This window comes from Thermobia domestica, chromosome 10 (genome assembly GCF_964235325.1).
Source record: "Thermobia domestica chromosome 10, izTheDome1.hap1.1, whole genome shotgun sequence".
NCBI classification, from domain to species: domain Eukaryota; kingdom Metazoa; phylum Arthropoda; class Insecta; order Zygentoma; family Lepismatidae; genus Thermobia; species Thermobia domestica.
This window is the reverse complement of record NC_137463.1, coordinates 234012865-234025055: the sequence shown is the minus strand read 5'-3', so window position 1 is coordinate 234025055 and position 12191 is coordinate 234012865. Positions and strand designations below refer to the sequence as shown.

Genomic DNA, 12191 nt, shown 5'->3' with positions numbered 1-12191 from the left:
TTTCGGCGGAAGCTCATGTGCTTTGGATGTCACGTTAAGTTGTAAGCCTACGTCTCATATAGCCTCCCTAATGAAAGGGACGCTAAAGCCCAATCCAATCCAATCCAATCGGGGATCTTGGACACAAATAAATCCGTAAGCGCGTGCCGCAAATCTGTTTCATTTTCAAAATATTTCCCACGGAATGCATGTTCAAGGAATCGAACAATGGAAATCTATGGGCTTTAGGTTCGGTGAGTACGATGGATCGCACAGTGGTTTCTAGCCGAGTTGCTGAATGATATCCGTGGTCGTTCTCGTTACATATGGTTTCACATTGACGTGAAAGCACAGCACACCCTTGCGATTAGCCAACGCTGGTTCTTTCTATTGCAATACATGCTGCAACTGGTAAGCGTACATGTCCACAGGAATAGTACGGCCTGGTGGTAGGAGTTTGTAATAGTGTGTCCACCAGACATATAGGATGATCTTGCGTGCTGCAGACGTGTCTTGAAGTGAGACACAGAATCACGTGATGACAATGTCTGGTACTTCGGGAGTGTCACATTGGATCCGTTTTTCGTCACACGAAAAAGCATTCCACTATATATTGATATGTTAAGGTACCACAATATCAACGACAAAAAGGTTCCTTGGTTCCTTGTTGTGTGCCGACATAAAAATAAAGCTCGAGAAAAAAGACGAAAAAAGTTTTGTCGTTTCAAATGTGTTTTACTGTAAATCGCAACAGCACACTATAGTACATTACAAAGTATGCAGTATGTGATGGATTCTTTGGAAGACTACTTCAAGGGACTCTAAGATGTCACGGGTACGTGTTCTTGCCCTGTACTATTGTGTACTGTTGCAATTGACAGTAAAACACGTTTGAAACGACAAAAAATTTGTCGTCCTTTTTTCTCGTGTTATATCTTTATGGTGGTGAGTGTGTTCGTCCATCTCTCTACATGTAATATTTACATATGAACTAACCTTCCATTTGCATATTTCAGATTTTTTTTTTATTCGTTACCATTTTCGAGGAAAAAAAAAGTTGCCATGACTTTTGCAATGACCTTCGTGTATGTATATATATGTTGCGTGGTTGAATTTGGATTTAAACAGCATTGGAAGTGTCACTGTTCATCACAGTGACCCCGAAAACTATGGATTCGGCACTAATATCGGTCAGGTGGTTCAAGTATTATTAAGTAACGAACATAATCATTTTCATTTTTACATATATATTGATTTTTATATATATCTCCCCATTCCCCCCCCCCCCCCTACGTTGCTCCGTCAAAATGAAATGGCAAAAACCATTTCAGGCCTGAACTACATCTATGTTGAAAATTTGATCGAGATCGGTCGAGTGGTTCAAGAGATTAGGAGTCACAAACTCACTTTCAATTTTATAATATAGATCACCGGATTATTATCGCGAATCAAATACTTACATCTGGCCTGCTAAAGCTGCTGAAAATGAAGCATTGTCAGCATTACTAGGAGATGCAGAAGACCCCGAGGATACTGCTGCTCCTGACTGAGTATCATCATCATCATCGCCGTTGTCGTAACTATTTTCTTCTTCTTCTTCCTCTTTATTCTTATTGACAACTTTTCCGTGTTCATCATCACTTAGAGGTACGGTATTTTCAGCTGTACATAAAAGAAACGGATCTGTAGACAAATCTTCTTTTATTCTCACGTCATCATTCACGTAAATTTCACTACATTCAGCATCACACATAACCTGCAGAAATGAAGACAAATTTATATAAACAAACAAGGCATCGTGATTTCAAATTGCCTCTAATTAGTCTTATTAGTCATGCTGTGGATTTGTAGAGGAACAGGGGTGTTGCCGATCTTAAATACACGGACCGGTATTTTAGTAATCACGCAAGACACAGACTTCTTGGGGGCATTTCTACGCCATATTACTATATACAGATGGTGAACAAATTTTTTAAGACTGAAAGTCGCTTTTTTTTTTTTTTTTTTTTTTTTTAAGTGAAAGTGGCAGCTGCTTCATTATCGATAGGACCATACTGTTTCTCGGTATCATGTTCATGCGTTACACAAGTTTGAACCCTGTACTGTAGTAAATGTATTTTGTATCTGGAGCCAAGTGGCAAGCTACATGGAAGTTGCCATGGAAAATACATAGTTAAGCGTATACATTTACAATATTCTATTTCTAATAGTTATTTCCACTGGTAGTTAAAATATACAATGAAAAGAAGTCTTATGTGTTTTGGACAATGAATTTAGTAATGAAACTATACAATATTTTAATACCTTCTCAGGGAAGAAAATTGGAACGAGATCTATATGTGTAAACAGGTTAATGAAGCTTTCAGTTCCTTCACCTTTCATTTCAATCTAGCATTCCCGGTTGTAAAATGTGTAACTTCAACAAAACAGTCAAAATCCTGGGTAACAGAAGGGATCAGAATAGCAAGAAAAAAAAAAAAACCTTAGAGATACAAGAACATTTATAAAGGAGTGCTGAAAGCAGCAAAAATGTTACACAACGACACAATCATTAAAAAATCAAAAAATAAGCAGAAGGTGTTGTGGAAACTAGTGAAGAGTGAATTAAATATAAACTCTCTTAATGCTGACGGTAATTTAGAGACAATTAAAAATGGCGACATAATGAAAGGTCCTCGTACAATAGCTGACCTATTTAATAATTATTACAGCAACTTAACCCAAACGTACAATAATAGGCCAGTATTGCCCACTTCGAAAATATTCTCAATAATTTGCAACAATACAATGTATTTACATCCAGTTACTAACACAAAAATATTAAAAGTGGTAGATAGAATGAAAAGTAAAAGGTCAGCTGGCGTAGATGGTATATCACCAAGTATTGTAAAGAAAAGCATTAAATATATTTCCGACCCCTGTGTTTCCTTATATATATGTCATTCTCAAATGGAGAATTCCCTACTATACTAAAAAAATGCAAAAGTTAAACCAATAATAAAATTAGCGACAAATCAGCGCTTACAAATTATAGGCCTATTTCACTTCTTTCAACTTTCTCAAAAATTCTAGAAACCACAATGAGTGTCCGAGTAGCATCTTTTTTACTCAAATATGATATAATAAAGACGAACAGCATGGCTTCTTAAAAGGTAAATCAAACGGAAACTGCAATATATAATTTCCTAGAAATTGTACATAAAAATCTAGATAGAAAGGAGAAATATATATAGGTGTATTCATTGAACTTTTCAAAGCATTTGACTTAGTGTCACATAAAAATCTTATTTTAAAGCTACAAGATTATGGAATAAGAGGCATTGCGTACAAATGGTTTAAATCGTATTTGGAAAATCGGCAGCAAACAAAAGAAATTAAATACAATAACAGAGAAACAAACCAAACTATATACCACATATCGGAGAAACAAGAAATATCACGTGGAGTGCCACAAGGATCAGTATTAGGTCCGTTATTATTTTTGATATACATTAACGACCTACCAAGTAATGTTGCTCCAGCAGAATTATCACTTTATGCAGATGATGCTAATATTATAGTAAAAGGGAAAACAAACGAGGAAGGTATTGCAAACGAAATCCTCTCTAAAAATGGATTCTAAAAAATGAAATGAAATCTTTTGGTTTTACGTCCCACGGTTATGCCGGTTAGGCTAAAGGAGACGGTCATGATTGGTAATGAATGAAATGGTGGAATCAAGAGTGGGAGGAAACGGGAGAACCCCGAGAAAACCCATGCACACGGTGTTTATCCACCATAAAGTTCACTTGGTGGGGCTGAAAAATGGATTCTAGAAAATAAACTTAAATTAAACATTGAAAAGACGCACGAAATCAAATTTCATCACCTGCGCAACAAACATGCACAGCCTGTGAATATTTTAATTGAAAATAATGAAATAGACTACGTGAATTCAACGAAGTTCTTAGGAATTTGAATAGATAAAAATCTTTCCTGGGATGTGCATATAACAAATCTTAGTAAGAAATTAAATCAATTTTTTTTCGCAATTAAAGTACTTAAAAACGAGTTAAAACATTCAACTTTAAAAACAATTTACTTTGGATTATTCCAGTCGAATTTAATATATGGCATTCTATTTTGGGGAAATTCATAGAAAGCCAAAGTAATTTTTACAATACAGAAATGAATAATAAGAATGATGGCAACTGCTGAACCAAAAGATCACTGCAAACCGATATTTAAAAAACTTCGTATACTTCCAGTACAATGTTTGTATATCTTAAATTTACTTATATTTGTTTAAAAAAAAAAAAAAAAAAAAAAAAAAAAAAAACCTGGAGGGTACTTTTACACGAGTAGAACAACATAATTATGATACAAGAAACAAACAAAACCTTTCCGTTTCAGAACACAGAACTGTATTACATGAAAAAGGGTGTAAATATGCGGGTATCATGTTGTACAATAAACTTCCCAAAAATATAAAGACTCAGGACTCTGCTGCTAAATTTAAAAAAGAACTTCAGAAATATTTATTAGAACACTGCTTTCACTCGGTAGAGGAATACATGAATAGCTAAAAAAAAAAAAAAAAAAAAAAAAAAAAAAAAAAAAAAAAAAAAAAGATTAAATCAGTGTCACTACTTGTCTTTAGGATTATAGGTGTATATATATGGAATGATTTCTACATAAACTGCAAGTAATAATTACTTACTGTAACTTTATTTGTAATAATGATATCATGCAAAATGTAACCATATTATTAACCTCATGTATGTAATTTACATTATTATTATTTCTTTTTACTTTTGTGTTTATATATAAATGACGTATCCACTTTACATGCATTGTAATACAGTGCTAAATGTATGAAAGAAAAAGGACGAAAAATAAATATAATACAATACAATAGAACACTTTCGTAGGGAGAAGTTATAGTGGTTTTCTTTCAATAAGTAAAATTCACACACGTTAAAAATGACGGCCACGTTTTTCATCATTCTATAGTGTTAAAAATAATAGTAAAAAGTGACATTCTTAACTGAAATTTCCACGAATGAACAAAATTATATGAGTGAGTGAATATGAGTAGTTACAAGTGAAAACCAAACTCTGTTACTGCTCGGATGATCCTGTTCCCTTTAAATTTTCTCGATAATGATTCTATACAAAAGAGCTAGTGTAACAAAGAGAAGTTGTGCTGAAGAGGATCCCACAGAGAACTGACATTACGCAATAACAAAAAAATATTCACAGGATACAGAGGTTGGTTTACCACTTATTTAACGGGAAATTACCCATTATTAAAAGAACGCTATAAAGAATGATTCAATGACTCTTTTTAATTACCAGATTCTCAAGATTTTTATTCCCATTTTTATGAAGGAGGCACAAAGTTTCCTATAATTCTGATTTAGCATAACTATTGTGGTTTAATTCCTAAGAAACTAGAGAGAATTGAAATTTAAAAGTTATTTTACACGAAAGGAAGCTCTAGCCATGCCCTAAAGTAAAACGATCATACTATGAAATATGTAAATTACACTCGGTTCAATTATGTAGGTTATGTCATCTCAAATTGAATTTTCTACGAATTGTAGTTTACGAGATTATCTTCTACTGAATATTATGCCTTAAAAGCGGCAAGTTAAGGAAGGTGGAAACAGTGTCAGCAATAATCACTTACGTGCTTGTAATTATCAGATTACCATGATCTTGACTGATTAGTAACCAAACTAGACCGAAGTTTGATACATTTAACAGTTTAAAACAGTTATCGTGGTCTAGTTAAAAAAAAAGACAAAACAAGAAAAAAATAGATTCCTACACGAATCCAATGACTACGCCCATAGCTGAATGTCACAATATGATATAAACTACAGCCATTATCTATAATTACTGAAGATTCAACAACTTCCGGTTTTAGTAAAATATATATTTTTTTCCCTAGCATATTTTTCATTCTGTCTTCTCTAGTCTTTTATTTATCACTAGCAGACGGTTTTCGTTCTTCGCACGGGAAGAATCATGTTTATCCAAAATCTTTAAAAGTACGGAAATGATTGAAATATATAACGACGAGCAATGCCAGCCAACAACCTACCTACGAAAGGAAAAGCTGTTGGGTTGCCTACCTCACAGACATGCCTTATTGTACACTTCTCCAAAATATAACTGCGCGCTTGGATTTTTCTAAGTCCCTTAAAACTGTGAGTTTTGCAACAACGCAGTTTAAGTAATAACAGGAGAGTGGCAAGAAAGAAAAAAAAAGTAGTGAAGCCTTCCCAACATACCTTGTTGCTTGCTGTTTAAAACATTTAGGCCCTATTACATTACTTACTACAATGTTAGTTTCAGAGTGAAATAGTGAATTGACTAATGCAGAAAACTGTTTAGTTAAAGCGCGCACACACACACACACACACACACACACACACACACACACACACACACACACACACACACACACACACACACACACACACACACACACACACACACACACACACACACACACACACACACACACACACACACACACACACACACACACACACACACACACACACACACACACACACACACACACACACACACACACACACACACGCACACGCAGACACACACACACACACACACACACACACAAAAGTGTACAAAAGGATGATTTTAAGGAGTTTCTTCGCTATCAATACAACTGAAAAGTACTTTCACAGTCCGTTTCTATAGCAGTGCTTGTTTAGTGCGTGTTGTGCTGGGATTTTATTGGGTGCTTTTATTTATATAAGAAAGAGGAAAAAACTTTTTCGCTGTTCTTAGTTCACAGTGTATGATTTCATGATTGATTTCCTTCTTTCTTCAGGATAAGCCATGCTTTACAAAGTCGCTTGCCGTTTGTATCCGAATGATTTCTCAAACACTAAGGGAATGAATAAATTTGAGCATTTTTAAATCTTTTTATAAGGGTACATAAATGCTATTTAATTGTTACTAAAATGGATTAAAGCGTTTATTCTTCGCAGTGTGCGCATTAACTGGGAGATGCCAGAGATTTCCCCCTGGCAAAAATGTGTGTCCCTTGAAGAAAATTTTCATCCCTGGCACAGATAAATTCAACCTGCCCCCTCAAGAATTTTTTCGAATTTTCATGAGGACAGAAATAGAAAATAACTTATTTTGTAGACGAAAATACGACAATTAGAAACAAATTTCGTTAAGAAGATTGGTTTATCCAAACTCCCCTATATATTTACCCTGTCCGTGTATCCGTCCATCTGCAATACGAAAACATCTCAAGAATTACTTGTTGGATCACCACCAAATTTTTGAGCACGTACAGGATTAAAAGTTAGGAATCGAGTTGATTATGGAAGCCATAATGAAACCTGTGGGTTTCAATATCACTGTAATAAACAATTACCGGTTTTTACGTTGATGACTATAGAGCAAAAACAGTAACAAATGTACATGAAGAAGCAGTTTTCTGCAATCACTTAAGCATCCCAAGAGTACATTTTATCTATATTCCTTTCTCTCTACTAAAAACCGGTGGTAGTGGTTGTGGTTATTATTATTATTACTGCCCCTTTGTGTTAAGTATTTAGCGAAATATCACTGTAATTGATACTAGGGCTCATAGTGGTCTGGTCTCTTGTAAATAGTTGAAAAGTGACCAAAAGCATACGAAAAAGTGACTAAAAGCACACGAAAAAGTGACCAAAACCTCATCATGCCCCTTTTTTCCTTGTCAATTTCTCCATCACCTCTCTCTCTCTCTCTCTCTCTCTGTGTTGTTTTGTTTCGTCTTTTCTTCTTTACTTCTTCTTTTTGAGCTTCCTCCTTTCTTAGGTTTTCTAAGTATGCTTTGTAGTTACGGTAAGCAGACTTAGCGAATGTACGAAGCTTCTAAGTAAGTGGAATCGGTTGTGGTCTATTTTCGAATTTCTTCATCCCAGACATTATATTTAACTTAGCATTGAGAGTTCTCAAAGCCATAAAATCTTCAAATTCATCACCTACTCTTAAGAATATACAAGAAGCATAACACAAGATGAACATGACGAACCTCACACAAACACACACACACATACACATCGTTGAGCGGAGCGTTAACTATTACGAGAGGAAACTAAGACTATTATGAAAGGAGAAAGAATAGACACAGAAGGGTTCTCAAGCCCACCTTGAGAGCTTAAGCATCCACCAACCATCCACCGTGCTTTAGAAAGAATAAAAGCTGAAGTGAGAATAACGCTGACTGTTTCACATGTGGCAGCAAGTACTGAAGCTTTCAGAAGAGTAATGAGTAATGTTTCTGCCTTTTTCCATTCATTTTTATAATATTTTTCTTAGAAAACTGCCAATGCAAAACATAAATCACACGAAAAATTCATTTTACCTCCCAAAAAAGTAACTTTTAGTAACAAATTTGAAAAAAAAAAAAAAAAAAAAAAAGAAAAACAAGTAACTTTTAGTTAAAAAAGTGACTCGCTACGATCCCTGTGATATAGATAGTTCAGGGTAACACAAAAAATTTATTGCTGACGGTTACAAAATTCTCACCTACCCCTACAACTTACTTTTGTCCCAAGCCCAGTAAATCGGCAGAGTGGCCATGTGAATAGGCATGACCATGGAACAGAGAGCGAAAAACCGAGCTGTTATGGAGTATTTCTACAAGATGGATATGACCCGAAAAAATCCATCTTGATACTTTAGAATCGTTGAGGAATCGTGCAACTCCTAATGCTACTGCGAGAATTTGAATTGCAGATTTTCAAAAGTGTCGTTCAATAATGATGAACTTTACTCCGGCGCATCTTCAACAATACTGACCCAGAAAACATTGATGTCATCCATGACATGGTATTGTAGAATCGAAGACCTTGGGTGTATTATACAAATTATTAGCTTTTTGTATAAGAGGTTACAACACTCTCTGATGAAGTGCTGAACACAAGATTCTGTGGCAGATCATGAGGAAGATATTGGCGAAGCAGATTCCAAATGTATGAATGCTGAACACTGTCGGCAGCGAGTTCGGTGTTCTTTCCAGACATACTTCTTCGTCTCTCCTCTCGGAGTTGAAACATCGCCCTGCATTGATGCTAAGATACTGTATATCAAATAGTGTTCAAGTGTAGCTTCAATTCATTGTAATTTCTCCCCAGACAAGCTTTTCTATAGGAAAACGTGAGCGAGTGCTCCGTTGTGGGTACATAATTTATCTTTATAAAGAGGATATAAGCAGATTTCAGTAAAATTCGTAATTCAGGATATGACTTACATTCACCACTCTGAATATGAGACAAAATGGGTTGGAAAGCAGTAGAAAACACACATTATCTCCACTCCCATAATACTCATGTGGGACTGTTCGAGGTAAGTTGATAACCGGTGTTCTATGGACCTCTGAGGGCAATTCTACGACAAACTCTTTATTAAATGGTGATAAGTGAGTGCAGTACATTATTGAGAACTATTAAGGTGTTTATGTGAAAAATAAATAAATAAATGTGAGATCGCACTGGAAAGCTGTCTAAAATCGTTCTGATGCACCAACACAGCATAAAGTTCATAGGTATAACAACAAACTGTTCTATCATTAACTTTACTACTCTCAAGCCTTTTTTCTGTTCCCTAGCTTAATAATGAACTTGGTTTTGGTAGTGATGAAGCAGTAATTAAGGCTGATAGTAATATCCTAAACACTAGGACTCCGGATATATTTTCAGATTTACGAAAATCCTGTGGCTTGATTTAAGAAGCGATCTGCATTGAGGAGGAATCACATTGGGACATATATAGAGAAAAGGTGTGCGACTTCTTATTTTTGGATAGATTAGAAAGCTGGCAATCACCGCCATGTAATAAATATATTATAAAGCTGTACGGAACGAATAAAGGAAAAATTACAAAATATTAAAAATGAAATCATCCAGTAGGATTCGAAAGAGGTTCAAAAGTATTGAATCCCTACAAAAAGAAAAAACTCAACATGTATGGCTATGGAAAGAAGAAATTTTCTGCATTGACCAAAGTACTATATTGTTCTGAAGTATAACTACATTAAATAGCTTAGCATTTGAAATAGCGAACTGTGAGCTGTGTTGGGAAGTTCCGTTATTTTTTTTTCTTATAACTGCTTTTCCTATTACTTCGAATTAATTGTTGCCAAACTACTTAGAAAGATCCAGGCCTTATATTTTGGAGATGTGTACATATACGTATTTCAAATTCTAATCTCCTTCCAATACCCCCTTGAATAGAGAATTGAGGGGAAAAAGTTTCGTACCTACTTTGATCTGGTGAAGATCTATCTGGGTACAATACTTGGTGGTTCTACGATACTCTTCTTTATATGCGAAGATCCTAATGGACCCTCCCCCCATATATAGAATAAATTAGATTTTCCACTAATTTGGGTTTATTTTATGATTTATATATCCATTAATTCTGAACGCGCCAATCTTTTACCCTTCTAGTATCTAAAATAAGCATTTCTGATCTTTTTTTCTTCTTTCTTGCTATTACTATTATTATTAAATTTCAAACTATGCTACGTTTAAGTATCGAAAGTTTTATAGAACGGATTAATATGTCCGTCCGTCGACAGGTACCGAATCAAAAACAGTAAGATAACAAGAAGCGGCTTTTGCAAAAGATTCAGTGTTCTTAGAATAGGTTCCATCTCCTCCGTTTCCCTTTTTTAAACCGGAAATGGTTCAAATTAGCAATTTCCGGTTTCAACTTTTATAACCATAGAACGAAAACAGTGAAGAATGGCGAGTAGACGAAATGGATTTTTGATATAAATTCAGCATGCGAGGATCACATTTTATCTTTGATCTTATTAATTTATTGCAACCAGTAGTTATTTATGTACTACTTCAAGTTTTAGAATTCAGTTCTGATAGTTTGGAAGTTTACCGTATTATCACACTGTGAAACAAAACCCACTTCTTCTATTATTACTATTATTTTGACCCCAAAAGTTCCTATATATTTTTCACAGATTTCCATTATATTTCTTTCTGTTCGTTTGTTACCAACCGAGGAAGGAATTTTGCAGCAACACAATGCATGCTGAGTTTTCAAACTCGATTACATTACAGGACAATTTACCGATTTCTATTTTCTCGAATATTTCACGGACGGTCAAATAACGATTTTTCCATACCATTTCGATCATTTTCTGAACATAAATAACATCATATGATGTCGTTAGGCATTCAGAGTTTGCCTTGTCTTTGATGCTTGTTCTTCCTGCTTCGAAACGCTGAAACCACTCTTAACACTATCTGTAAATGTTAATTTTGAACAAACTTTGGTGTATACACGCTGTTCTCTCAAATCTTCATTTTCGCAATACCACAAAATCGCCCCAAGTATGGAACACAACCTCACTCCAACGTTCCCCATCCACAGAATGATCCAATTGCCGTTAAAATGCTTGGGAAGAACCCTACTACAATGTATTGAGAAACAAAAAGTCAAGGGCAGTTTTGTTGATCGTATATTTTGAAAGTTTAGTTTCCTTTTATATAGACCTCATTCATAACTCATTTCGAGCGTAGTATATAACTTATCAGTGACGCAACAAATCTCTTTGGAAGCCCGGTGATGAATGGCATTTATAGGATCCTCTAATCAGGCAGCTAGCTCCAGTAGAGATGAGTATTTGTGAGACTCCTAGAGACTAATTTTGATGATGTAACGGTTGAAACTTGATCTGCTCAGAAGCCATAACAACAGGTCCTCCTTGAACTGATTTATATGGTTCCCCGGTTGGTTCTGTGCGGGCTTCTTTCCTTAGGGCCTCTGTTTCAGCAATGTTAGACCTGACCTTTTGAGGACTATGAACGGGTAATACTATTAAAAACAAAACAAGTTTACTATCTACTACTAGATCTTTTGATTTCAACAAAGACGTATTCCATATAAAGTTTTGGTTAATTATGATTGCTGGCATAAACCCACTGGTACTGTAAACTTATATTATATACCTACATATTATGTTCATCTCTGGACACACAATATTTTGACTGGCCTTTGTCAAATATTCGACTATAAACATCGTCTATCTTCTGTTCGGAACAAATATGTGACTTGTCGGATCTGGTATTATGTTTCGTACTACGAACGTCAGTGAGTAATTACTGAGTACGTCTTACTTAATGACGGTACAATAAAGAAAAAACTCTAGATAAATGATAATATGCTGCAAC

General features: G+C 35.1%; 1 protein-coding gene across 8 annotated transcripts in view; it reads right to left on the bottom strand.

Moving 5' to 3' along the window:
• Positions 1 to 12191, bottom strand: part of LOC145663087 (uncharacterized) — a 95540-nt gene that overhangs the window by 32669 nt on the left and 50680 nt on the right. For 7 of the 8 annotated variants that reach the window (XM_081729345.1, XM_081729341.1, XM_081729344.1 and 4 more), the window contains one exon: positions 1440 to 1735. In XM_081729345.1, coding sequence (XP_081585471.1) covers positions 1440 to 1735 — 296 coding nt within the window. The remainder of the gene's footprint in view (positions 1 to 1439; positions 1736 to 12191) is intronic. The other variant, XM_081729348.1, reaches the window with a different exon arrangement.